The following is a 25,495-nucleotide window of genomic DNA, read 5'->3' on the forward strand; positions in this document are numbered from 1 at the left end:
GTCAATCTGTTTTGTTTAAATAGCTACATTACACGACAAGCTCCAGGTTGGTATATCTTTAGTTTTCAGCTCACGTGGCTCTCACTGCAAGATGGCTCTGTCAGACAGAGGATTGGAAGATGATTTGGATCAGTGGATAGGATATTTGACTAGGACTTGAAACACCTAAGATCTCTTCCTAGCTTTGCCTCTGAATTGCTTGTTGATTTTTGGACAAGTCTCTGTGTCTGTTTTCCCCTCCTATCCTACCTCTATTTAGATAGTCTCTGCCCCAAAGAGTTTACAATATCTCACTACATGTTTATACTGTGCCCTATGGAATAGGGCCCTGGTGTTGGTTGGGTCTTTTAGGCATTGCTATAATACAAATCATGGTACTGTAATAGGGAAGTGCTATGTTACGGTGCAGCAGAAGTATGGTATAATAATAATTTGCGATTTTTAAGGTCTATAAATGTCAACTATACTAACCTCATCTAGGGCTACCATATGTCTGGATTTCCCCGGACATGTCCGGCTTTTCCGTCTATAAATAGCCGTCCGGGGGGGATTTTAAAAAATCTAAAAATGTCCGGGATTTCCCCCTGGTTGGCTATTTATAGACAGAAAAGCGGCGGCCAAGCGCCGCTGGGCACCCAAAGCCCCTTCCCGGCTCCCCCCATCCCCTGCAGCCTTACCACGCTATCCTGCCCCGCAGCTGGCTTCCCCCTCCTCCCCTCCCCTGAACGCTCCGCCCCCTGCTCCTCCCCCTCCCCTGCTTCCCGCCAATCAGAGCTTCGCGGGAAGTCTGAAAAGAAGCAGGGGCAAGCGGGAGGCAGCAGCAGGTAAGTTGGGGCGAAGTTGGGGGGAGGAGAGCTCCGGGGAGGCACGGCCCTGGCCGAGCGGCTCCCTCCGGCCTGGGCCGAGCGGCGCCCAGCGGCCCCAGCGGCTCCGGCCCAGCTCAGTCCCCAGTGGCTCTGGCCTTGGTTCCAGCCGAGCGCGCCGGCCCAGCCCTGGCCGAGCACCCCTGGCCCAGCCCAGCTCGGGTCCCAGCAGCGCCAGTGCCGGGCCCGGCTCCGGCGGCTCGGGCCCCAGCAGCGCCGGCCCACCCCAGCGAAGCACCTCCGGCCCGGCCCCAAGCCTCGCAACCCCGGCCGGAGTGCAGCCCGATTCCTGGGCTCTTTAAAGCCAGCCCTGGTCAGGGGACAGGGAGGGGGGGTTGGATGGGTCGGGAGTTTGGGGGGGGCTGTCAGGGGGGCAGGGGTGTGGAGAGGGGTTGGGACAGTCAGGGACAGGGAGCGGGGGGGTTAGATGAGTCTGGAGTTCTGGGGGGGCTGTCAGGGGGCAGGGGTGTGGAGAGGGGTCGAGGCAGGCAGGTAGCAGAGGGGGTTGGATGGGTCAGGAGTTCTTGGGGTCCTGTCAGGGGGCGGGAGCAGTTGGATATGGCATGGGAGTCCCCGGGGGTCTGTCTGGGGGCTGGGGTGTGAATATGGGGTGGGGGTGTGGATAAGGGTTGGGGCAGTCAGGGGACAGGTAGGGTTGTAGGGGGTTCTCAGGAGGGGGCAGTCAGGGGACAAGGAGCAGGGGGAGGGTTCTGAGGGGGGCAATCAGGGGGTGGGGAGTGGATGGAGGTGGGGCAGGGGCGGGGCTAGAGCGGGGCCCCTCCCCCCCAGTGTCCTCTTTTTTGCTTGTGGAAATATGGTAACCCTACCTCATCAGACCCCTGTGAAGCTATTAAATATGAGGAGCTCCATTTTATAGATGAGGAAACTGTAGCACAGCCAGATTCAGGGTTTGTTTACACAACAGAAATTGTCCAGTGCTGACTATGACTGCAGCTGAACCAAGGCTGAACACATCAGAACGGCCAGACTGGCTCAGACCAAGGTCCATCTAGCCCAGGATCCTGTCTTCCAACAGTGGCCAATGCCAGGTGCCCCAGAGGGAATGAACAGAACAGGGAATCATCAAGTGATCCATCCCCTATCACCCATTCCCAGCTTCTGACAAACAGAGGCTAGGGACACCATCCCTGCCCATCCTGGCTAATAGCCATTGATGGACCTATCCTCCATGAATTTATCTTGTTCTTTTTTTGAACCCTGATTTTTATTGCAAGTAGACAAAGGCTAAATAAGGACGGCACTGTTTCAGGGTCCTGGAATAAAACCTGCTATGAAATGTGGGTGCAAGCAAACTGGCCCAAGGTCATGCAGGAAGTCTCTGGGAAAACCAAGAACAGAACTCCTGGTCCTTACACACTACCACTCGGCTCTTTGCTTAGCCACCACCTAGTGTCCGTTTTAATTCTGCCTGTTGGCTAATGCATGGTTTGCTCTAAATATTCTGCCTCTTGAGCTATTATTATGATGTTAGAAAATAGGGATTTTTCTTAAAGAGGATTTTAGTGCTTGTGTAATGTTCAGATTTTAGTCCAATGAGACCAAAAGTCTCTAGGCAAAGACCAGCCTGGGCAGTAGCAGGGCAAGGTTCCCCAAATGCTCTGCCAATGTGTCCAGCCCGGTTCTGGAACGCCCACCTGTAATGCAGCCTGTGAACCTCTTTAGGCAATCAGAGGTCAGACTGGTCTTTTCTGGCCCCTAGATTTATGAATGAGGAGTTGAGCTGGTTGGGATAATGGGTTTTGAGAAGCATTGTCCACCATAGGACTTCTGAGTTTGTAACCAGGGAGTAGCCTGGTTTTGGTCCACATGCAGTAGAGTTATTTCTCATAGCGGCTAACAGTGCCTTGCCCGTTGCTACAGGGTTGTCTGCCTGATCGTGACGTGTGTAGTCAGACACCCTAACTGCCTGTGTAACCAGCGGACTGCAGGATTCTTGTGCCTTCCTCTGAAGCATCTGCTGGAAACAAAATACTGGACTAAAATGGACCATGGATCTGATCCAGTCTGGCAATTCCTATGTTCCTACCATTTTGTCAGCTCCTTTTTTCCTCCCCGGTTTCTGAGTGCTAAGGCGTTCTAGAGTCCCTTGCCTCACGTCCTGCTGGGTGTGTCCGTGTGCTCAGTGCCCCAGCAGGGGACAGACTGCCACCTGGGGTAGCTGGCCAGATTGCATTGATGCAAAGAAGTCGTATGGTATGTGTAGACAACAGAAACGCGATTGACACACAGTTTTCTTGTGTAACAAGCTGCAGCGTGCACACAGTTCCTCTGTGCATGTTATGATGGGTATTGTGCAACCTGGTAACAAAGCCATATTTGCACTTAAACTGTACACGGAGCAAGACCGTCTGATCCTGCGCTTTTTAGCCGACGACACTCCAGTGCGCTCCAAAAAAAATAGCGGGACTAACAAAGCGCTTGACAATTATCGGGGCTCTGGGACCACCCATCGTCTGTTTCTTTTTGTCTGTACGTTGTTTACATTTTAACCTTTTGTGCTAGATCCACAACTGGTGTAAATCAGTGTACTTCCACTAGCTGATGATCTGACCCCTTGTTTTCATATTTGTCTGTGAAGCACCTACCTTGTTGTTGGCACGGTATGAATAAATAATTCTGTTGAAATGAGTCTCGCTGTGGTCTCTTACTGTGTTCGGTGATTCAAATCACCTTTTAAAAAAAAATCTTGACAGCTTACAAATGTGCATAGGCTGCCTTTTTTTTTTTTTAAGTGTGTTCTTCTAATCCTCTTGCAATGTCTCATCATTTTCCTCATGTCTCATGGTTCACTTCTACAGCTTTTATAGCTGTAGAGAATGACAACGGTATTAATGTTCTGGATGAAATATATCAGCATGTAGTTAGGAGCCATATATTATTTATGCTGTTAGGATCTTTTTACACCTGCAGTAAATATTTCCAACTTCAACGAAAGTTGCAGATTCATCACCGTAAATCTGCATATTGGGTTTTTTTGGTTTCTTGCTCGCTAGAGTCATATTTCATTTCCGCTAATAAGGAAATTGTTTTCTGCTTAAAAATGATCCTATCAGCTGAAACAGAGCTCTGTCTTGATTTACATTTAGTATCCATCTGTCTAGAGCAAAACTCACAAATCTGGATCCTATGTAGCTTCTGGGAATGAATGTAAGGAGCAGATTCCGATAAAATGAGTAGCACTTTGTTTATTTCCAAGGGCGTACTCTTGGAGTATGGCGCTGTTCAGTGTGAGTAAGAGTATCAAAATATGGCGCTAAGTTAGCATCATCGCGTGTGCTTCTCTTCTAGATGTGTGAGTGAATGACCTAGTGAGGTTCATATATGGCGCCCATCGCTGTGGTATTTGAGTGCATTGCACGGTGCCATCTGAGCATGCCCCATTTGCCTTCAAGTCTAGGAGTTTTGTCTTCTCGTGCTTTGTATCATTGTTGGCTTGTCTGAAGAAAAAAAATAGGGGCAAGTCCTTCACCAGCTAGCATCAGGTTGCCCTTGCGTTTGAGCTGAGAGTACTAGGACCAATCCTGAAATCCTCACTGAGATGCAACCCCCACAGTTATTGGGTCTAGAGGCGAGTCAGTAAAGTAATAGTTTTATTAAGGGTCTGATCCTGCAATCTTTACTCAGGCGAGGAGTAGCACTGACATCAGGATCAGGCCCTGTGAGCTCTAAATTCCACCACATTCACACGGACTGCTGAGGGAAACTTTAAAAGCCACAAAGGAGAAGTTGGGGATCTAGGTTCTCATGAACAACAAGGAGTCTGGTGGCACCTTAAAGACTAACAGATTTATTTGGGCATAAGCTTTCGTGAGTAAAAACCTCACTTCTTCGGATGCATAGAGTCTCTATGCATCCGAAGAAGTGAGGTTTTTACTCACGAAAGCTTATGCCCAAATAAATCTGTTAGTCTTTAAGGTGCCACCAGACTCCTTGTTGTTTTTGTAGATACAGACTAACACGGCTACCCCCTGATACTTGACACCATGCTAGGTTCTCATGGTGCCTTTAAAAATCATATTTAAATGTATGAAAGAAAAATCAAGGAAAGATAGGTAAAAGATCCAAATATACCTGCAGTTCGGTCTCACATTGCACTTCCAAAATCAACCTTCAACAGCTGCCCATCAGCTATCTAGCAGGGATATGATTATACTGGTGTGGAAAATCCATTGAGAACAGATGAAAATATAGTACATATTTGGTTTACCAAAGAAGGATAACATGCTGGTCTTTTTGATGATTGGTGTACATGCTGGTCTGTAGTCTAGGCTGTATGTGAAGAATGGATTGGAAGACTGATGTGTGTATGTGGAAGGTCAATTCGTTGACTTGCATTGGGAAGTGGAATAGGGAAGGTACAATGGTAAGTGCAGGAGGTTAGATGGGGTGAAGTGGGCTTTGCTTAATAGTGAGGTAGGGGAGGGAAGGAATGCTAAATAGTGGGATGGCAACGGAGTTGTTTGTTTGACTGTATATAGAAAATAATGTCTGAGATTTGTGGTTTCTCGACCGCGGTGGGTAGCTGGAGAGAGCGGAGTTTTTGAAGACAAGAGGTTGGCATGTCTGTCTAGTAACGGGTGGGTGCATTGAAGGCTGCTCAGAGTTTATAGACTATAGGAGGTCAGGGGTGGGGAGGGGAGGCTTCACAATATTGTAGTTCATATTCTAGTCCTATGTCTTGTGTTCCTACCATGGAAATGCACATAGTGATGAGAGGGGATAAAAAGGTTTCTGGTCTATAGGCTGTTGCTGGGCTGCGGCGTGGGGCCGGGATTAAGATTTTTGGGGGATATGCACTGGGATATTCTACATGTGTATCTCCTATTTAGGAAGCTGTGAACTGTGATAAGTGTATCTGGATATTTCTTAATTGTTATCTTCCAACTCTCATGTTTCATTTTCCTAAACCGTTATATACACACTGAGCATCAACCTTAAGCGTACAAAGTCTTTTCTGGCTGTGGTTTGATAACCAGTACAAACTTGCACTGGCTGATCGGAAATTCTGTCCCCTGGCAACTAGTGAGATCTGAATAACCTTTTTGAGGGCATCAGGTGCACCACAGAACGGTGCTGTATCATCAGCTTCTCTTGCTCCCTCTAAATTGGTGCCGATATTTAAATAACTCCATTGATTCCAACATTTGATTATATATTTTTTGTAAATTCATGTATAGAAACATTTTGCTGCTGAGGGAGTCAGAATGAAATGCTCAAGATTAGACTAGACCCAGAGAGGCAAACATATGTCCTGTCTTATATGGGGATGGTATCCGAGAGCAGTTTTTTAGATAAGAAACCAACTTACAGCTTATTTCAGATTTTCGAATGATGATGCTAATGTGCTTTCAGAAGCATCAGTGTTACCCTTTTTCCATCCATATTTACTTATGGTTGATTAATTCACTGTTTCTTTTCCTGCTTCTTTATTACTTCTTATTTTATTTGTCGTGCGGTAGTGCCTAGAGATCCCAACCAGGTTTTGGAGTTTGCAGTCTTGTTGCAGTGTGGACTCACCCCTGCGGCGCCTCCTGCTGGTGACTTCTGGGAATTAGCTCTTCCAGCGTCCGGAGCGCCCCCTGCAGGCTGTTGATCCACCTTACGTGTGGTCCCATGTCCCTCCCAGGACCCCGGTGCCCTTGTACCTGGTGTGCTGCCCCCTGGCAGTAACCCCTCAGTCTTAGGGTCTCCCCTCCCTGGGGAACCCCCACGCACTACCCCCACTTCACCTCAGTTTTGGCTACTGCCCAGTCTCCATCTAGCCCCATTCACTAGGGCAGACTGCAGTATCAGCCACCCATCACAGGCAAAGGGGTTCGGACCTGCTGCCTCTGCCTGCCCCCTGCAACCCTACACCTACTAGGCCTTGCCAGGCCTGCAGCCTGGGGTTTTCCTAGGCCAGAGCTCCCAGCTCCTCTGGCCCTTCCCCAGCCCTGCTCCCAATCTAGGTGTCTGGTAAAGCTCCCTGCAGCCAGGCCCTTCTCTCTCTGAACACAGAGAGAGACTCTTGAGCTCCTGGCTCCCAGCCTCTTATATAGGGCCAGCTGAAGCCTGATCGGGGCGTGGCCCAGCTGCAGCCACTTCCCAATCAGCCCAGTTTAGCAGCCCCCAGCCACAACCTTCCCCCAGGGCTGGTTTAAGCCCTTGAGGGCAGGAGCGGGGTAACCACCCCGCTACAAATCTAAACAGACAAGACAGGTGGGCAGGGAAACAGAGGCACCATTACTGTGAATTGCCCAAGGTCACACTGCAGGTCTGTGGCAGAAGCACAAAAGGAATCCACGTCTCATAAATCCCAGTGCAATGCTGTATCTACTAGACTACACGTCCTCAAACAAATAGAAGCTTTCCTCTCACAAACTAAAAGCATTCCCACGCACTCCTCTGAGGGTGCATGGCCTAAAAAACGCTAACTACAGATCAGTGATGATCTGCTTGAGGATTAAATAGTGCAGAAGCCTCCGTTAAGTGCTCTTACAACCTTCTTCAGTCTGCCCTCAGATCACCTTCGAGGACTCAGGAGTCCTGCAGCCTGTAGGTTGGGAGTATGCGGACAAAAAGGTTTTTTTCTTTCTTTGGACAATGCTAATTTGAAGAAACCAAACCCTTTTGGGGTTTTGATTAAACTCTTGTCGGAAATGTTTCTCAGTTCCAGGATATGAAAGAGAGAGATTTGTCCCAGAAGACTAGCCAACAAGCTGGTGGTTCGGGCATTCTGCTGGGATGGGGGATACCCAGCTTCAGCTCACTGCTCTGCCAGATTTGGAGCAGGGAGTTGAACCCAAGTCACCTACATCCCACGTGAGTGCCCCAACCACCAGGCTACTGGCTATTCTGGAGTCGGTAAACACCCCCCCAAAAAAATTCCAAAGAGCTTGGCTTTTGCTTGACGTGGAATGGGAAGTAGTTTGAAATCTAAAAGTTTTGTAGACTGGGAAAGCCATCTCCTGCCCGGTTCAACTTAGGAGTGTCCAGTAAGGTTTTGTCCTGAAAGCTCTTTTGAAGCATACAAATGCATTGATGATGGTCATATTCCTCCTGCACTTGGCTGCTTCGCTCATGCATGGAGCTGAAGCAGCCGAGGTGGGGAAGCAGAACATAGTAGGGCGAGAAAGGAATGATGTGTGTGGTACCCACAATTAAAGAAGGATATTGATACATTGCAGAGGGTTCAGAGAAGAGCCACGAGACTGATTAAAGGATTAGAAAACCTGCCTTATAGTGATTGACTCAAAGAGCACAATCTCTTTAGCTTAATCAACAGCAGGTTAAGGGGTGACTTGCTTGCAGTCTATAATTACCTACATGGAGAACAAATATTTAAATAATGGGCTCTTCAGTCTAGCAGAGACAGGTTTAACACAATCCAATGGCTGGATCCACGCTAGGCAAATTCAGAGGGGAAATAAGGTGAAGATTTTTAACAATGAGGCTATTTAACCATTGGAACAATGTACCACGAGTTGTGGTGGATTCCCCATCACTGCCCATTTTGAAATCAAGATGGGATGTTTTTCTAAAATCCGCTCTAGGAATTATTTTGGGGCAGTTCTCCGGCCCCTGTTATGCAGGAGGTCAGACTAGATGGTCACAGTGGTCCCTTCTAGCCTACGGATCTATGCATCCCCTTTGCTCCAGTACCCTTCTTCCTCACGGCTGTCCTCCAAAGTCCCCCTCCTCCACCCACACCTCCAATTTTTGTCACTTTTCCTCAAGGTCTGGCCCCTTTATAGATATTACTCCCGCTTCCCAATCTATCTCTCCCCATGATTCTGTCTAATCTGTCCCTCACCCATCCACACAGGAAAGGCAGGAATTGCTTTGCTTGCAGATGGACGAGAGGTTAATTTCACTGTGTCACTTTCCTTTGAGATTTCATTGCTGATTTAATGTACATTAAACATTCTTGCTGAGGGGTAATAATCAAGCCAGTAACAGCTGATGATAAACCTGGGTGCATGGAGAGAAGGGAGGGAAGAAACAGAATAGCAAGGCTGACAATGCCAGCAGGAATTGGCAAGCTGCCAAGCGAGGGGGGCTAGCTGAGAGAGGCCTGTCCTTTACTCCGCACTCGCTGGGATTCTATTGGTTACCGAGCTGCTGTTTAAAGCAGAAGCGCTCGGAGGAATTAGCTGCAGAGCCAGCCACCGGATTGCAGCCCACCCTTCAGTGCACCGAGAGGGGGAGAGGCGCAGGCAGGAGCTTGCAGAGTGTTCAAATTTTGATTTCTCTTTGCAAGAGAAAAGAAGGGAGGGAAAGATCCCAGACAAGGAGCTCAGATCCCACAGCCCCGGGGGGTGAATAATGGATGCAGACATATTTGGGATCCTCTTTGGCGAATTTGATGCCAACTGCAGCCGCCTAGATTTTCAGGATACTTTATTCGAGAGTTCCTCTGTTCCCTTCCTTGGCTTTGATGGTAGGATGTGTTAGCCTATAACAGGGCTTGGAAAAGCCTGGGGTTAAGATTCTTAGAGTCACACTTTGCTTTGTGATTTGAACGGGCTTTCTCAATCGCTTTTCTTTCGTTTCTCTTTTTTTAATGTGAAGGTCCATATTGCAATGCCACCAGCGATAAGATAGGGACCTGCTGGCCGCGGGCCACTGCTGGGGAACTGGTGGAGAGACCCTGCCCGGAGTTTTTGAACGGGATCAAGTACAACACCACCCGTAAGTACAAACTCCCCTCTTCTCTGTCTGTAGCTTATGATGAGAAAAGTGCTCTTATGAAGCCCCTTAATGCGTCCTCATAAAAAGCAGTTTCTTAAGTGTTTGGCTGGGAATTGATACCTCCTGCACATTCTGAGTGAGGCATACAAATTCCTATTTTGAGTGATACCGATTTTAATGTAAACTTGGCCTTTTAAACACTTGCATATGTTTCTTCAGGCAGATGTGGAGAAGAAAACACGCTGTGTCTTTTAAGGAGACAAGGACATTTAAACATGCCCACTGAATTTCTTAGGTATTTATAAGTGTGATCCTGGTTTGTGCACATGTTTCAATTAAAGTAATTATCTCTCTGGCTTGCTTAGTCCTCAGTCTTAATTAATAAATTGGTGATGTGCTTGGGAACAACCAACCCTCTGGAGGGAACAATGTGCGTCTGAATAGGGATTAGAGTGGACTGGAAAGCCCTGAAGTCTAACAACAGAGGCTGGGGTGCAGAATCTACTTAACTCCACTGGCAGTTTGCTTATTAATCAGGAATGGATGCAGTGCCTTAAGCCGGTTGCATCAGGAGCTCAGGTGAGCCTGTACTAGGATGTCATTAGACAGATCAAATTTACCAGCACGGTAAAGTGCAGTCTTATGTGTATCGTACAAATTGTTTGCAGCTGGCTATAAACATTTTAATAACTACACAATAGTGAGTCACCGGCACATGTTTGAGAGGGGTTTGTTTTCAGGCTGTGGACTCAGGCATTCATTTCCCCTCATTCTGGTCAATATTGATCAATCCGTTTAGGAGCTTTTGGATGATTAAGTGCCCTGAGTGCTAGCTCTGCATATGCATAGGACTTTGGTTAACAGCCTTTTTCAGAACATTTTTGATGTCTGTTTCTGCATCCCTGGAAGGTTCACTGTGCCCTTGTCCTTGTGGGGAACTAATTCATGTTAATAAGGATTTAGTATTTTCTTAGGCTCCAAATTCACTTGGCTTTCTGTCAGTAAATCTGAAGCGGGAGGGTCTCCGGGAACCTTGTGTCTCTCTTAGAGGTTGATTTTAACTTGTTGGAAGTGGATTTCCTCTCCCCCTTCCCCTCTTTTATGGGTTAATAGCCAGATTTGCGAAAGGGCACAGCACCCAGTATCTCCCATTTGAGAACCAAGGGAGCTGCTGGAGGCCCAGCACTCCTGAAAATCAGCGTAGGATCCTCCTTCTGCAGCCCTTCCTTGGGCAAAGCACCCAGTGAAGTCAGCCATAGGTTCACCTGGGTAAGGGCTGCAGGATTAACCTTCTGCAAGCCGTGCTCTTTGTGGTGAAATGTGCTATGCCCTTCCAGGGGCCAGATGTTGCCATCCTTCCTCAGAATGAATACTCTTTTACTTCACAAGCAAGTACCATTGACATCAATGGAACTATTCAAGGAGCCAGGAACAATTCAGCAAGAGTGGGGGTATTAGGAATCTGGCCCTAAAAGCTGCCGATGTGCCTTCCGTGTATGTGTATGTAAAAGAAGAACGGGAACTATTAATCTTCCGTTTTCCCTGTGTGTATGGGAAGTTGGTTTCATTGATTTTTCTGAGTTTTTATACTTCCCAAAGGGCTTGATGGAAACAGCATGGTATGGTTATTAACTAGTTGCATCCTTAAAGACAAACGGGAGAGATGTTAAATGGAGTTCCTGTGCCCCAAACAAAAAGACCTAACACACCCCCCCTTTTTTTTTTCATGCAGATACTCTTCATAACTGGTCTTTTCAACATTTCTTAATTTAACTGGAAGCTCGGTCTTTTCTGCATAATGTCTCCGGGTGGTGATTATTTACCTTGCATTCGCGGTGAACTTCCTCTAAATACCTGGCTCTAAGATCTATGGCACAGTTATTACTGCTCAGCATTAGTTACATGCTGTTTCCAGGATAACATGCTCACAAATAGATATTCAGATACTGCATGGGAAAATCTATTTGCAATAGTCATGTGAAATGGATCATAACTTGTGTCTAAATTGGAAACATTGATATGTGTGCAAAGGAAAGGTGGGGTATGTTTGCAGCACTTTTCAATAACGCCTAGAGATGTTTGGGTTCTGCATCAGTGACAACTTGTAGCAGATGTCTAGAGAAATTCTACTCTTCCGTGTATTTAGCTATGGACCCGATCCTTCAACTCCTCGCTCACGTGAACAAAGACAGTTTGCAGGATGAGGCCTGGGTTCAAGACAGCTTGTAAAAGCAACTGCTTAATAACCAGCTTCCTAAATATATTTCAACAGGAAACTGTTACTTGTTAACCAGTCTGCTACAGTTAAGATGCAATTACTTCTGGAATTTGAAAGAGATGTCCAGGAATAGTCAGGGCATGTCTGATATTCCTGGAGACTCGTCTGCTTCCCACGTTTTGGCTACTTCTGCTTGAGATGTTTCACTTAGGGTACGTCTATACTTACCCGCTGGTTCGACGGCTGGCAATCGAACTTCTGGGTTCGATTTATCGCGTCTTGTCTGGATGCAATAAATCGAACCCAGAAGTGCTCGCCGTCGACTCCGGTACTCCTGCTCGGCGAGAGGAGTACGCGGAGTCGACGGGGGAGCCTGCCTGCTGCGTCTGGACCGTGGTAAGTTCGAACTAAGGTATGTTGACTTCAGCTACGTTATTCACGTAGCTGAAGTTGCGTATCTTAGTTCGAATTGGGGGGTTAGTGTAGACCAGCCCTTAGATAGTTGATTAAATGTACTAGGACACCCTTTGCAGCAAAACCCCATCTGGGAGTAGATTGTGTACATTATGCAAATAGTAAAATAAACCCAGTCAGCTGAATGTAACAGTAACTCAATCTCACGAATAAGGGCAAATAGCCGACCGTAGAATGAATGATTGCTTTGGAGATACCTTGCATTGACACAAGAGATTTCTACCCTAAAACGCTTAGTTCAATTCTTTTCTGCTTGTGGCACAACATCATGATCAATTTTAAATCGAACCAAGAGGTACAGATAAGAAATAGTTTGATGTTATTCCCCAGTAAGTGCTGGTGCTGCACTCTTATCTGGTTCCTTGGACTATAGACAAAAATGCTCATACTGCAAAATTCACTACCTCAAATGTTTGTCTTAGCTATTATCCTGTTGACATGATGAAGGAAGATACTTGGTTATTGGTTTGAGGGCAATTACCCCTTAGGAACCATTCCATATTTTTGTGTTGCATATTTAATCTCTGTAAAGTCTTGGGAATCAAATGATGAAGTCGTGGATCTTGGTCTTCTAAACACAGTGGGCGAGATCCTCAGCTGGCTCGAATCAGTGTAGTACCACTGATCCTCTGAGCCAAACTGGTCTTAATGGAGTTACCCCAGAGGTGAATTTAACCCCCTAGTTGCCACCAAAAGAAGGATCATGCAGGAACTCCAATATATAATCCATATTCCTGAATCCTAATGCCTCAACTCCAGCCTTGCCTATTACAAAAACCCATGCACTGAGGCAGGGAGGTGCAGTAACAATGGAAACCCTCAAACGATCCAACAGAATTGCTCCAAAAGGCACAACAGACAGGAAGATGAAAACTACCCAGAGTCAGTACACAGACATTTCCATTCAGCTACGAGACAGCGAGAGCAGCTTGTGATTGTAACTAAAATCTTCTCCTGTAAGTTACCCTGTGATTATTTTTTTTTCCTGAGAGCTATCAAGTGGCATTGCTAACTTTCAGCTGGGTTAATAAAGCAGCAGGTCCAGGTTTGCTCTCTTTATTCTGTGTGCTCCATTATGGGGGCAAATTCTTTTTTCCCTACGTATTTCATGAAGCCAAGACATGTTAACAAACACAGTTCTACCCCCCCCTACTCGCCAATAAGTACCAACAAGAGCGAATTCTGTGGTCAGGGTTCTGGAAATTCCGTTGCCAAGTTGCTTTTCATATACTGAGCTGCCATTGAATTTACAATGAAATATGACCCCCCCCCCCCAAATTAAAATAAAAGCCCTACCGGTTTATATACGTGTGTGTGTGTGTGTGTGTGTGTGTATATATATATATATATATATATATATATATTCAATGGCAAAAAAAGCTACGTTAATGTGGACTTAAGCTAGCTTGATTGCATGTCATCCTTTGCAGAATACTAAAGGGGTACTGTCATTAGCAAGCTGGGATATGAGTTGGCTTTATTATCAACATAAATGCCAGGTAAAGTGACTGTGGTCGGTGTTAGATGTAGCTATACTGAATGGTGGAGGCAGTAGTTAGCGCTGGTCAGTAGAGGGTGTCCGGGAGATGTGTGGATTAGTGTGAAGTGTGTGACAGAGCTGTGACTGTGATATGAGATGTATGTTTTCCACCCTCCAAAGTGTGTGTGGCGGGGGGGGGAGAAGGGAAGCGATGCTGTTTGTTTTCAGAATGCAGCATGCCTCATTTCTATGGATAATTGGGCAGGTTCTGTCAGCAGTGGGGCAGATGACTTTTATTTGAATGGATGCTATCAGCAGTGAGGTGGAAGATGACAGGCTTTGAATGCTTTAATGATGGGGAAGGGAAAGTGTAGGTCTGAGATGGTATCCTGTGAAGAAGCGTGAGGGGCTTTAAGAGGTTGTGGAGTGGTTCTTAAATTGTCCGTCTATTGTATTATTTCTAAGGACGTGGCTAATGGTGAGCATACACCTTTTTGTCCTTTAATGGTGTTGGATGGAATCCTCTAAGGGAGAGTGAATGGGCTGTAAAAGGAGGCAAATCGGGGGTATATGTGTGAAGGAGACATATGGGCGCATTGCTGTACAAGGACAGAGTTCAGCTTGCATGGGTGACCTTGCCTGTACATCTCCTAATCTTCAGACATTGAGCTTTGCTCAGCTCAGTGTCCTGCAAGGGGACGACATGCTGCCAAGCAACCTTAACTCTGAACTAATAGAGGTGTGTGTGTGTGTGGGGAGGGGGTGTCATTACATTTCCTAGTTTGTTTGTTTTTTAACAGGAAAGGATGTGGTGTTGGGAAGAGTTGTTCAAGCAGTTGTAGGTATCGTGTCCTGCAATTTGCATACCAAGCCAAAGCAGTCTGTAGTGAGCCATTCCTATGCCAGGGGTGCTCGGTGCTCTCCCGCTAACTTCTGCAACCGTGTGATCCAGGAATAGCCCAGAATCCACAGCCAGCCTGACATTGCATGTAGTTCTTTCCCCGCAGCAGTCAAGGTGCCTGTGCTTGAAGGCCAAACGTCTGCACTGTGTGTCTTTGGGAACACCACATTAATTCGTAGCCACTTGCTACATAATCCCCTCCCTCGCCAGAGCCAGGAAAATACAGATTTTTCTCAAACAACCGGCCCAAGTTTTGTCTACCACCCGTTCTCATTGCCTAACCCCTCCACAACCGCTCTCCCCATGCTGCCCACCCAGCAAGTCCTCTGTCTTAGGCGCATCCCCACACAATATAATAAAAGTTCTGGTTAGGTCGGCTGCTGACTGTTCTGTTGTGTTCAGTGTAAACCTTCCTGTACCATAAAAACACCCGCTATTAAAACAGACAATGTGTAGCAAGGAACATTGCGCAGGTGTACAAAGGTTCAGACTAGAAATAGCAGCAGCGGGGTCAAGGCATCCACATATTCCCTCAAACTGCCTAGGTAACCGTAGAGTGGCTGCATATAAACCCTCCCATGCTCCTCTGCACATCACTCCGCAGCATAGGAAGCTCTGAAAGGGAAGCGGTGGCCCATTCATCTCAGTGGATATTCTCAGCTGAATGAGAACACCCCCGGGGAGATGTATTCAACCTGAAATAACAGCTCTATCCGTCTCAATGGGGGTTCCTATCCCTGTCCTGAGTGCTTTAGAGCCTATGACATGCAAAAAGGGTACCCATCCTCAGCTCCCCAAATAGAGGGACAGAACGTCCCCAGATTCTGACTCACATGGGGGGTGGATGGGCAAGGAGGAGACCTCAGACCCTCCCAAAAGGACAATCTCCCCCGAACCTGGCTCAAATGAGAGGAGCAAGGGGGGGGTCCAATCCTGGAGCCCCAGATCTTGGCATTCACATGGGGGTAGTGAAATGGCTCAGATAGCCCCAGATGCGCAAAGCCTCCCTTATCCCAGATCATAGAAATGTAGAGTTGGAAGGGACCTCAAGAGATCATTTCTAGTCCATTCCCCAGCACTGAGGCAGGACCAAGTAAACCTAGACCATACGTGACAGGTGATGGTCCAACCTGTTCTTCAAAACCTCCCATGACGGGGATTCCACAATCTCCCTTGGAAGCCTATTCCAGAGCTGGACTACCCTTAGGGTACGTCTTCACTACCCGCCGTATCGGGTACTTAATGTGGGGAAATAGATTTAATTTGTTAGAGTTGGTATGGCAACTTCTGGGCACTACACTTAGGAAAGATGAGGGCAAGACCAGACCCAGGACTGACCCCTGTGGGACCCCACTAGACACAACCTCCCACTTTGAGAGTGAACCATTGAAAACTACTCTTTGAGAACGGTCTTCCAACCAGTTGTGCACCCACCTTCTAGTAATTTCATCTAGACCACATTTCCCTAGTTTGCTTATGGGAATGTCATGTGGGACTATGTTGAAATTCTTAGTAAAATCACAATCTCTCTCTCTTTATCCTATTCCCACACCTCCTACCCCCTAATTACCCCTCCTTTCCCAGGAACCATTCACATGTCTTATTTTTCCTCAACAATATTGAGAAATGCAGGGGAGTTGAGGGTGCAGGGGGGTTGGGGTGCACTGGCAAAGCAGGGGGTGCAGGGTGGTTGGGTGCACTGGCAAAGTAGGGGGTGAAGGGGATTGGGGTGCACTGGCAAAGCAGGGGGTGCAGGGTGATTGGGTGCACTGACAGAGCATGAGGTGCAGGGGGTTGGGGTGCACTGACAAAGCATGAGGTGCAGAGGATTGGGGTGCATTGACAAAGCACGAGGTGCAGGGGATTGGGGTGCACTGACAAAGCACAAGGTGCAGGGGGTTGGGGTGTATTGACAAAGCACGAGGTGCAGGGGGTTGGGGTGCACTGACAAAGCACAAGGTGCAGAGGGTTGGGGTGCACTGTCAGTGCTCTGGGTTGCATCAAGACATCTGTGTAAAGGTCCATCTTTCTAAGGGTACATCTACACTAGCAGTGGCTTGTAGAGTACAGGCACTGCATGGCTAGCTAGCACGGGTATAAATAAATAGCATTATAGACAGTGGGGCACAGCTTAGGTGAGTAAAGCAGAATGCCTTACACAACCCCCAGGTATGCACGCTACCTAGGCTCTCTACACACCCAAGCAGTACCTCCCATGTCAACACTGCTATTCTAACTGTAGTGTCCTGCTGCCTTTCCCCTGCCAGAGTCTTTCACTGCAATGTGTAGCTACACATGTAGCGCTTCTACTCTACTCACCGCCGTAAGGATAGACCCAGCCCTAGAGTCATTATGATCTGATCACTGTTTGGCAACATACTGGGAAGCCGATTCATGGTTTCACTTCAGCAGATTTCCACCTCTTGGAAACCTTCTCCATGACTGGCCTGAAGTACTGTTCTCATTTGCAGGCTGTGCACAAGATGCTGTAAAAGGGGGACTTTCTGTAGCTGCACCTGTCCACAGAGCACGTTTGGTTTTGCTCTTTGTAAGCTTAGTGGGCATCTCTGCATTGATGTTCCTAAGAGAAAAGGGATGAGAAGTAGCTGCGTTAGGAGATAGAGCAAGAGCCAACAGGTGTGGTTGTGTATCAAAATGGTACGTGGGATGTCAAAACCTCCAGAAGGTTAGAGGAGTATTTTGGGAGAAAATACAGAAGACTTGAGTTAGCATAGATAATTGGGGTCTTAGCAAGTACAATTGTTTTCCTTTATCTCACAGCTCAATTCAAACCAGCCCTTCAAGGGACTCAAGAGAACTTAGAATCATAGAATATCAGGGTTGGAAGGGACCTCAGGAGGTCATCTAGTCCAACCCCCTGCTCAAAGCAGGATCAATCCCCAGACAGATTTTTACTCCAGTTCCCTAAATGGCCCCCTCAAGGATTGAACTCACAACCCTGGATTTAAGGCCAATGCTCAAACCACTGAGCTCTCTCTCCCTCGCAACTTGTCTGTCATGCACACCCACAAAACAAGGTATTTGCAGATGGCTGTTGGTTTCTTATCAGAAATTAGTTCAGCCATTAAAGGCATCACCTATTTCATGTTCCATCGAGAATTTCCCACAGTGCTTTGTTTCGTCACCTTTGCCTTGACCATAGATAAATAATCTTTTGTGTGTGTGTTTATAGGGGAAGGAGGGCATTAAGGGCCCTTTTTTTCACTTTTCTAAAGGAAAATGTAGGAAATGTATTGTTTAACTGGGTCAAAGAGACTCACCGGGATAATTGTCATCAGTTAAGCAACAGCACATTGAATGGGAACAAATTGTTGCTGCTTTTCTTTTGAATAAGGAATTGCTGAAAATGTTTCTGTAATGTGGGTTGTAATTAAGTGCATAAAAACAGGAATCATTCTAAGAAATCATCAGTCTTAGAGCCATGTTCAATGCTTTATAGCACAGTACCTGTTTGGGTATAGATCTGTTCATTTTATAAGTGGCTGCCCTGAATGCTGTACTGGTATTTCTACTTACGCTCCCACCATCTTCCTGTAGCCCAGAAGTTGCTCCTATGAGCCCTTCTATTCATAGTTCAATTTTGCCTGGTCTCCTTTTGTAAGAGGTTCTTGGTTAATGGAGAGTTTTCTTTGAAAATTGAGCACCATGGTAAGAGATTTTCACCTTATGTTCTGGTAGCCTCACTCTGTGTCAGGGAGAGAAATGAATACCCATCAATGCAGCTTGACCGATTAGGGTTAGTTGGGTGCCTTTTAAATACAGTTGGGTGCAATGCAGAGATACAGAAGATGTGTGGATTGGAGGGAGAGGGGGAAGGCAAGAGCTTCCATCAATGCCTGAAAGCCAACCTGAAATTAAATCAGAATGACAATATACCAGAGCCTTTTTATTTGTTTAAAGTAGATTTTGAAGAGTAGGGCCTTGCCAAGAGACAGCTGGAGATAACATTTGGTTTTGCAGCCAAATGCACGTGTCCCTCTCTTTACCCTGCAAAGTCAATGCATCCACTGGACATAAAACATTTCTGCAGAGACCCAGCACTGTCCACCTGTCCCTCTGTCATTCTTGTCATGCTTCTGGCCATCCCATGAGTGTTTTTCATTGGATTTTTAGGAAAGGGAAATGAGCAGAGGTCCAATAAGAAAAGTTGACTTCCAACAACCCTACAGAATGGACTCCTTGTACTGGAAGGATAAGATTACCCTGTGCTTAGCCAAAGGGACCATGCCCTATTGGTGCTCTCAGGGTGAGCAGCATTGGGAGCAGACTACATAAGGGGGGTGCCTTTAGAGAAAGCAGGTGCAGCTATAGAGTTAGGTTCTTCTTTCATTTACAGCGCTATAAATCAGGAGAAAGTCCAGCGAAGTGGAATCTGTGTGAGAGGAGAATCAGGCCAGAATAGCTCATTTCCAAGGACGTTGCTGGGATGCACCTATGTGACACCTGTTCTGCAGGTGTGAACTGTGCTGCACTCAGAACAGCTCTCCAGTCACTGGCTGGTGTGTGGGGATGGGAACAGCAGGACATTGCGAGGCCCTTCTCAGATAATACACCCTCGGGGCAGGTCGCTCCATTGGCAGTGTCCCCAGCCTGCTTACCATGGTGCATTCAATCCAAACAATGGCTGCCTTCTCCAGAGGTTGCATTAGGGATGGAGGACGTGCCTCCTGCCGTGGGCAGCGCAGCAGCACTACAGCAACCAGGATTCAGCCCAACAAAATCATTACAGCAGGTGCTGGAACTAGGGGTGCAGGGGGTGCTGCCATACCCCTGACTTGAAGTGGTTACCATCATATCCAGGGTTTACCATTTGGTTCAGTGGCTCTCAGCACCCCCACTATACAAATTGTTCCAGCGCCCCGATCATTACTGCAGTTTGGGGAGTAAATTTGTATACCTTAAAGTTAAGTGAGAGAATGGTGTGGGGGGGGAGATAAAGGAGATGGGTGAGAAATAGAGAAGAGAATGAGGCAGAGAAGAGGTCAGATATGGAGAGAGGGGATGTAGATTCTTAGGCAGATGAGATTTATGGGTTAAGATCTGAGAAGAGACCCTGAGCTGGTGTCAGTTGGCTTGACTTCAATGGCGCTATGCACAGCTGAGGATTTGACCTATCACGTGGATATTCCCTTTGGTCGCTTGACAGTTTTAGATCAGGTTGTACCCTGGCGGTGATGGTCTGAGGCTATGTGTTTGAATTCATGCACAAATGTTGGGTGTCTTTTTTTCCCCAAGGCTTTCTTTCTTTCTTTCTTTCTTTCTTTCTTTCTTTCTTTCTTTCTTTCTTTCTTTCTCATAATTTTTGCTAAGATTGTCCTGATGGGTGCTGCAATTTGGAAAGTGCATGTTGAAAGCAACGTTTAAAAAGTGAATGAAAACAACCAATTTTTCACCCTTTGAAATGTGTAATCTCCCCATTGAGTATAAAACTGCAGTTAATAGCATGTGGTACACTAAGGAGATTATTAATAATGGGTTTCAATCATTTTTTCAGAATTTTCTCCAGCTAATCAAATGCTAATTGGTGTGGTTTTGTGTTGGGTTATTAGGACGGTTTTCTGTGCGCTAATCAGATCATGCCTGATTAGGTTTCTGTTGATGTTGTGCAGACTCGGCAAATCTTCCAAAATCAGGGCCTGATCCTGTTGTTCGGATTCAGGCACAACTCCCACTGGGCTTGAGCTATGACCGATGGAATTCGGGATCAACTTCCGTGGTGTAACACTGATGGATCCCAGCTGGGAAACTGGTTCCTTGACTTCACTGGGAAACATGTCCTTGGCCGCTCTGACTCAGACATCCAAATATTTAGAGAAGTGATTTTCAACTGGTTTCTCAGGGATCACTTCCCACTAGTCCCAGGGAAGATGTCTATGTCACATTGGTGGAATATCTGGCAGTCGTCAAGCAGCAGTGTTTGTCACTAGTCATAGGCTAAGCCAGTCCAGGGCACTCTTCTGGTTTTCAGAGGCTTTTGGGACCAACCCAGTGGGTGTAGGAAATCATCCCTGCACTCTGCATGGCTACTCCATATCTTCTTTTGTCAGGTCTTTCTTTGGTGCAAAGAGAATGGTGCATCACTTTTTGATTGATCCTGGACGAGCAGCAAACACCTAGAATCAAACTGCAAAGCAGCCAAGAAATTGGGGAAGTGGAGCACTGAGGACATAATCTGGCATTAAGGTAAATCCCTACCCAGAGGGATAGGAAATGAGCAGCACAGATACAAGAGGAGTGTGGGAGGAGGGGGAGGAGCCAAAGCAAAACCAAATACTACGCGCACAACTCTGCCTGGGGAGACAATGAGCGAGAGAATGAACCACATGTGACAACACTCGTCCCCTTGCTTAGAGTATGTCTATGCTGCAATAAAAGACCCGTGGCGTGGCTGCGGCTGGCCCAGGTCAGCCGGCTTGGGCTGCGGGACTATAAAATTGCAGACGTTCGGCTTTGGGCTGGAGCCCAGGCTCTGAGACTCTGCGAGGTGGGAGGGTCCCAGAGCCCGGGCTCCAGCCTGATCCCAAACGTCTACATGGCTATTTTTAGCCCCGCAGCCCAAGCCCTGCAAGCCAGAGTCAGCTGACCTGAGCTCTGATGCTTGGTGCTGCAGGGTTTTTATCACCATGTAGACACACCCCTAATGCACTAGTGAAAGCTGTTGATACTACGGAGATCAGGGCAGTATAAGAACCTACATAGAATGAGTGGATATTACCAAATACCCGCACCCAGTATGTTACACTCCTGATCCCAAATCTCCCATTGAGTTTAATGAGCTGTCGATAAGGTCCAGCGTGACATTTATTTCCTTCCTTAGCCTCCCCTACTATTTCATGTAATCCAGCACTTGCCTGAGGGAAGCTTTGGAATTGGGATGAAGAGGGGAGCTGGCCAGGACACAATTTCTCTCCTAAGAAATGGCCTACCACGTGAGATCAGCTGACGACAGTGGTTTACAGTGCATGTATTCCAGCCACCACCTTTAATGTAACAGAAAAGGGAGCCCCATAAAGACAAGTATATTCAGGGTGAACATACACCTGCAATTTCTTTGATTGGCCCCTAGGTGTCACTTAGAGTGCAGGTAAAGTCAGTCTCCTAAGGCCAAATGTATTGGTGATTTACACTGTGGTGTAAATGCCATGTGGTGGAAAAGTGGGTCAGAACCCTGGTGTTGAGTAGTAGTCCTGATTTTTGTCCTCTGCTCTTATTAATAGGCCATGCTGCCTTTGCCACTAAAGATGGGCAAAAGGGATGCTGAGGTAGATGGTGAATCCAAATCAAGGGCTACAATGGGGAAAGGGAGCACCTGGAAAAAGATATGGAAGGAACTCCAGTCTTGTGCTTGCTGACCTCTGAGGAGCTGCTCCATGTGGGAGGAGCAGGGAGAACTCCTCCAGAGCACCCTGAGGATATGCACTACAGTCATGGGGAGTAACTGCAGGTCTTGCCAACGTACGTGAGCTAGCTTTAATTTAGCTAGCATGAGACCCAACAGCGGTGAAGCTATGGCTGTGCAGGCCATCCAAACCTTCCTGGGACCCTGGGTAATTACTCGCGTGGCTGGCCGATGCTGGAACATGTGCTGCCATGGCTTTACTGCTATCAGGATGGGAGATAGCCAGGATAAGTTAGCTTGGGTATATCTGCACATGCTGCAGTTGTACCCTCCAGTTGCATTGCAGACCTACCCTGAGTCCCGGGAAGAGCTGTTCCCCTGTAGGCTATTGGAAAACTGCAGTTAAGCTCACAGGAAAGCTTAGACATACAGGATGGATGAGGAGGAACTTCTCTTCGGTCACCAAGTACAGGAACCCACAAGGGGAGAAGCAATTCTCGATATAGTCCTGAGTGGAGCGCAGGATCTGGTCCAAGAGGGAACTATAACAGGACCGCTTGGAAATAGTGACCATAATATAATAAGATTTAACATCCCTGTGGTGGGAAGAACACCTCAACAGCCCAACGCTGTGGCATTTAATTTCAGAAAGGGGAACTATGCAAAAATGAGGAGGTTAGTTAAACAGAAATTAAAAGGTACAGTGACTAGAGTGAAATCTCTGCAAGCTGCATGGATACTTTTCAAAGACACCATAATAGAGGACCAACTTAAATGTATACCCCAAATTAAAAAAACACAGTAAAAGAACTAAAAAAGATCCACCGTGGCTTAACAGCCATGTAAAAGAAGCAGTGAGAGATAAAAAGGCATCTTTTAAAAAGTGGAAGTCAAATCCTAGTGAGGTAAATAGAAAGGAGCATAAACACTGCCAAATTAAGTGTAAAAATGTAATAAGAAAAGCCAAAAAGGAGTTTGAAGAACAGCTAGCCAAAAACTCAAAAGGTAATAAAATGTTTTTTAAGTACATCAGAAGCAGGAAGCCTGCTAAACAACCAGTGGGGCTCCTGGACGATCAAGTTACAAAAGGAGCACTTAAAGATGATCAAGTCATTGTGGAGAATCTAAATGAATTCTTTGCTTCAGTCTTCACGGCTGAGGATGTTAGGGAGATTCCCAAACCTGAGCCATCCTTTGTAGGTGACAAATCTGAGGAACTGTCACAGATTGAAGTGTCATTAGAGGAGGTTTTGGAATTAATTGATAAACTTAACAGTAACAAGTCACCGGGACCAGATGGCATTCACCCAAGAGTTCTGAAAGAACTCAAATGTGAAATTGCGGATGTAACCTGTCCTTTAAATCGGCTTCTGTACCCAACGACTGGAAGATAGCTAATGTAACGCCAATATTTAAAAAGGGCTCTAGAGGTGATCCTAGCAATTACAGACCATAAGTCTAACATCAGTACTGGGCAAATTAGTTGAAACAATAGTAAAGAATAAAATTGTCAGACACCTAGAAGAACATAAATTGTTGGGCAAAAGTCAAAACGGTTTCTGTAAAGGGAAATCATGTCTTACTAATCTATTAGAATTCTTTGAAGGGGTCAACAAACATGTGGACAAGGGGGATCCAATGGACATAGTGTACTTAGATTTCCAGAAAGCCTTTGATAAGGTCCCTCACCAAAGGCTCTTATGTAAATTAAGTTGTCATGGGATAAGAGGGAAGATCCTTTCATGGATTGAGAACTGGTTAAAAGACAGGGAACAAAGGATAGGAATAAATGGTAAATTTTCAGAATGGAGAGGGGTAACTAGTGGTGTTCCCCAAGGGTCAGTCCTAGGACCAATCCTATTCAACTTATTCATAAATGATCTGGAGAAAGGGGTAAACAGTGACGTGGCAAAGTTTGCAGACGATACTAAATTGCTTAAGATAGTTAAGACCAAAGCAGACTGTGAAGAACTTCAAAAAGATCTCACAAAACTAAGTGATTGGGCAACAAAATGGCAAATTAAATTTAATGTGGATAACTGTAAAGTAATGCACATTGGAAAAAATAACCCCAACTATACATACACTATGATGGGGGCTAATTTAGCTACAACAAATCAGGAAAAAGATCTTGGAGTCATCGTGGATAGTTCTCTGAAGACGTCCACACAGTGTGCAGCGGCAGTCAAAAAAGCAAACAGGATGTTAGGGATCATTGAAAAAGGGGATAGAGAATAAGACGGAGAATATCTTATTGCCATTATATAAATCCAGGGTATGCCCACATCTTCAATACTGCATACAGATGTGGTCTTCTCATCTCAAAAACAATATACTGGCATTAGAAAAGGTTCAGAGAAGGGCAACTAAAATGACTAGGGGTTTGGAACAGGTCCCATATTAGGAGAAATTAAAGAGGCTAGGACTTTTCAGCTTGGAAAAGAGGAGACTAAGGAGGGATATGATAGAGGTATATAAAATCATGAGTGGTGTGGAGAAAGTGAATAAGGAAAAGTTATTTACTTGTTCCCATAATATAGGGACTAGAGACCACCAAATGAAATTAATGGGCAGCAGGTTTAAAACAAATAATAGGAAGTTCTTCTTCACACAGCGCACAGTCAACCTGTGGAACTCCTGGCCTGAGGAGGTTGTGAAGGCTAGGACTATAACAGGGTTTAAAAGAGAACTAGATAAATTCATGGAGGTTAAGTCCATTAATGGCTATTAGCCAGGATGGGTAAGGAATGGTGTACCTAGCCTCTGTTTGTCAGAGGGTGGAGATGGATGGCAGGAGAGAGATCACTTGATCATTGCCTGTTAGGTTCACTCCCTCTAGGGCACCTGGCATTGGCCACTGTCGACAGACAGGATGCTGGGCTGGATGGACCCTTGGTCTGACCCAGTATGGCCGTTCTTATGTTCTTAAGATGGAATGAGTCCTACCAGAGCATTCAGAGTTGTGGGAAAACCTAATTGAGTCCATTTAGTAACATCCCAGTCATGGGAGTTTCCTAAATAAACATAATGAACCTGAATCTGCTGACCTTCCAGGGATGCTACAAGATCCTTTTTTAAACAGGTTATTGAAGAGGTGGAAACGCCCATGATAAGGGACAGCATTTGTGGGTGACAGTGATGGGGCCGTGTTGAACGTAGCTTGATCTAGTATCAGTGGTCACCTCTAGGTTTTAGGAGGCTGCTGGGGTCTCTCAGTTGTACTTTCTAACTTGTCAAAGGTGCCAAGATCCCACAGAGCACTTCCCCCTTGTCATTATATGTCTAAATTACAGATCTAAATCAGACATGCCAAACCCGCAAAAAAAAACGCAGAAATTGGGCTTGGTTTTGGCTTAATTGGCTTGTGAGTTGCTTGTTGGCTAGCTTTTGGCTTGTAGCTCGTTGCTTGTTGTAGCTTGTTGCTTCTTCTTTTTTTTGATCAGCTCCCGGCAAGCAGGGGCAAAGGGGGGAGAGATTTGGGGTGCAGCGGGCCCACCACAGTCCCAGA

At 46.3% G+C, this 25,495-nt stretch overlaps 1 protein-coding gene across 7 annotated transcripts in view; it reads left to right on the forward strand.

Moving 5' to 3' along the window:
• Positions 1-25,495, forward strand: part of CRHR2 (corticotropin releasing hormone receptor 2) — a 268,734-nt gene that overhangs the window by 84,332 nt on the left and 158,907 nt on the right. For 5 of the 7 annotated variants that reach the window (XM_065582667.1, XM_042859768.2, XM_024100937.3 and 2 more), the window contains one exon: positions 9,435-9,554. In XM_065582667.1, the coding sequence (XP_065438739.1) occupies positions 9,435-9,554 (120 nt within the window). Of the gene's footprint in view, positions 1-9,024; positions 9,304-9,434; positions 9,555-25,495 lie in introns of those variants that run through there. The other 2 variants (XM_005297119.4, XM_065582672.1) reach the window with 2 other exon arrangements.

Source organism: Chrysemys picta, chromosome 2, assembly GCF_011386835.1.
Source record: "Chrysemys picta bellii isolate R12L10 chromosome 2, ASM1138683v2, whole genome shotgun sequence".
Taxonomy (NCBI): Eukaryota; Metazoa; Chordata; order Testudines; family Emydidae; genus Chrysemys; species Chrysemys picta.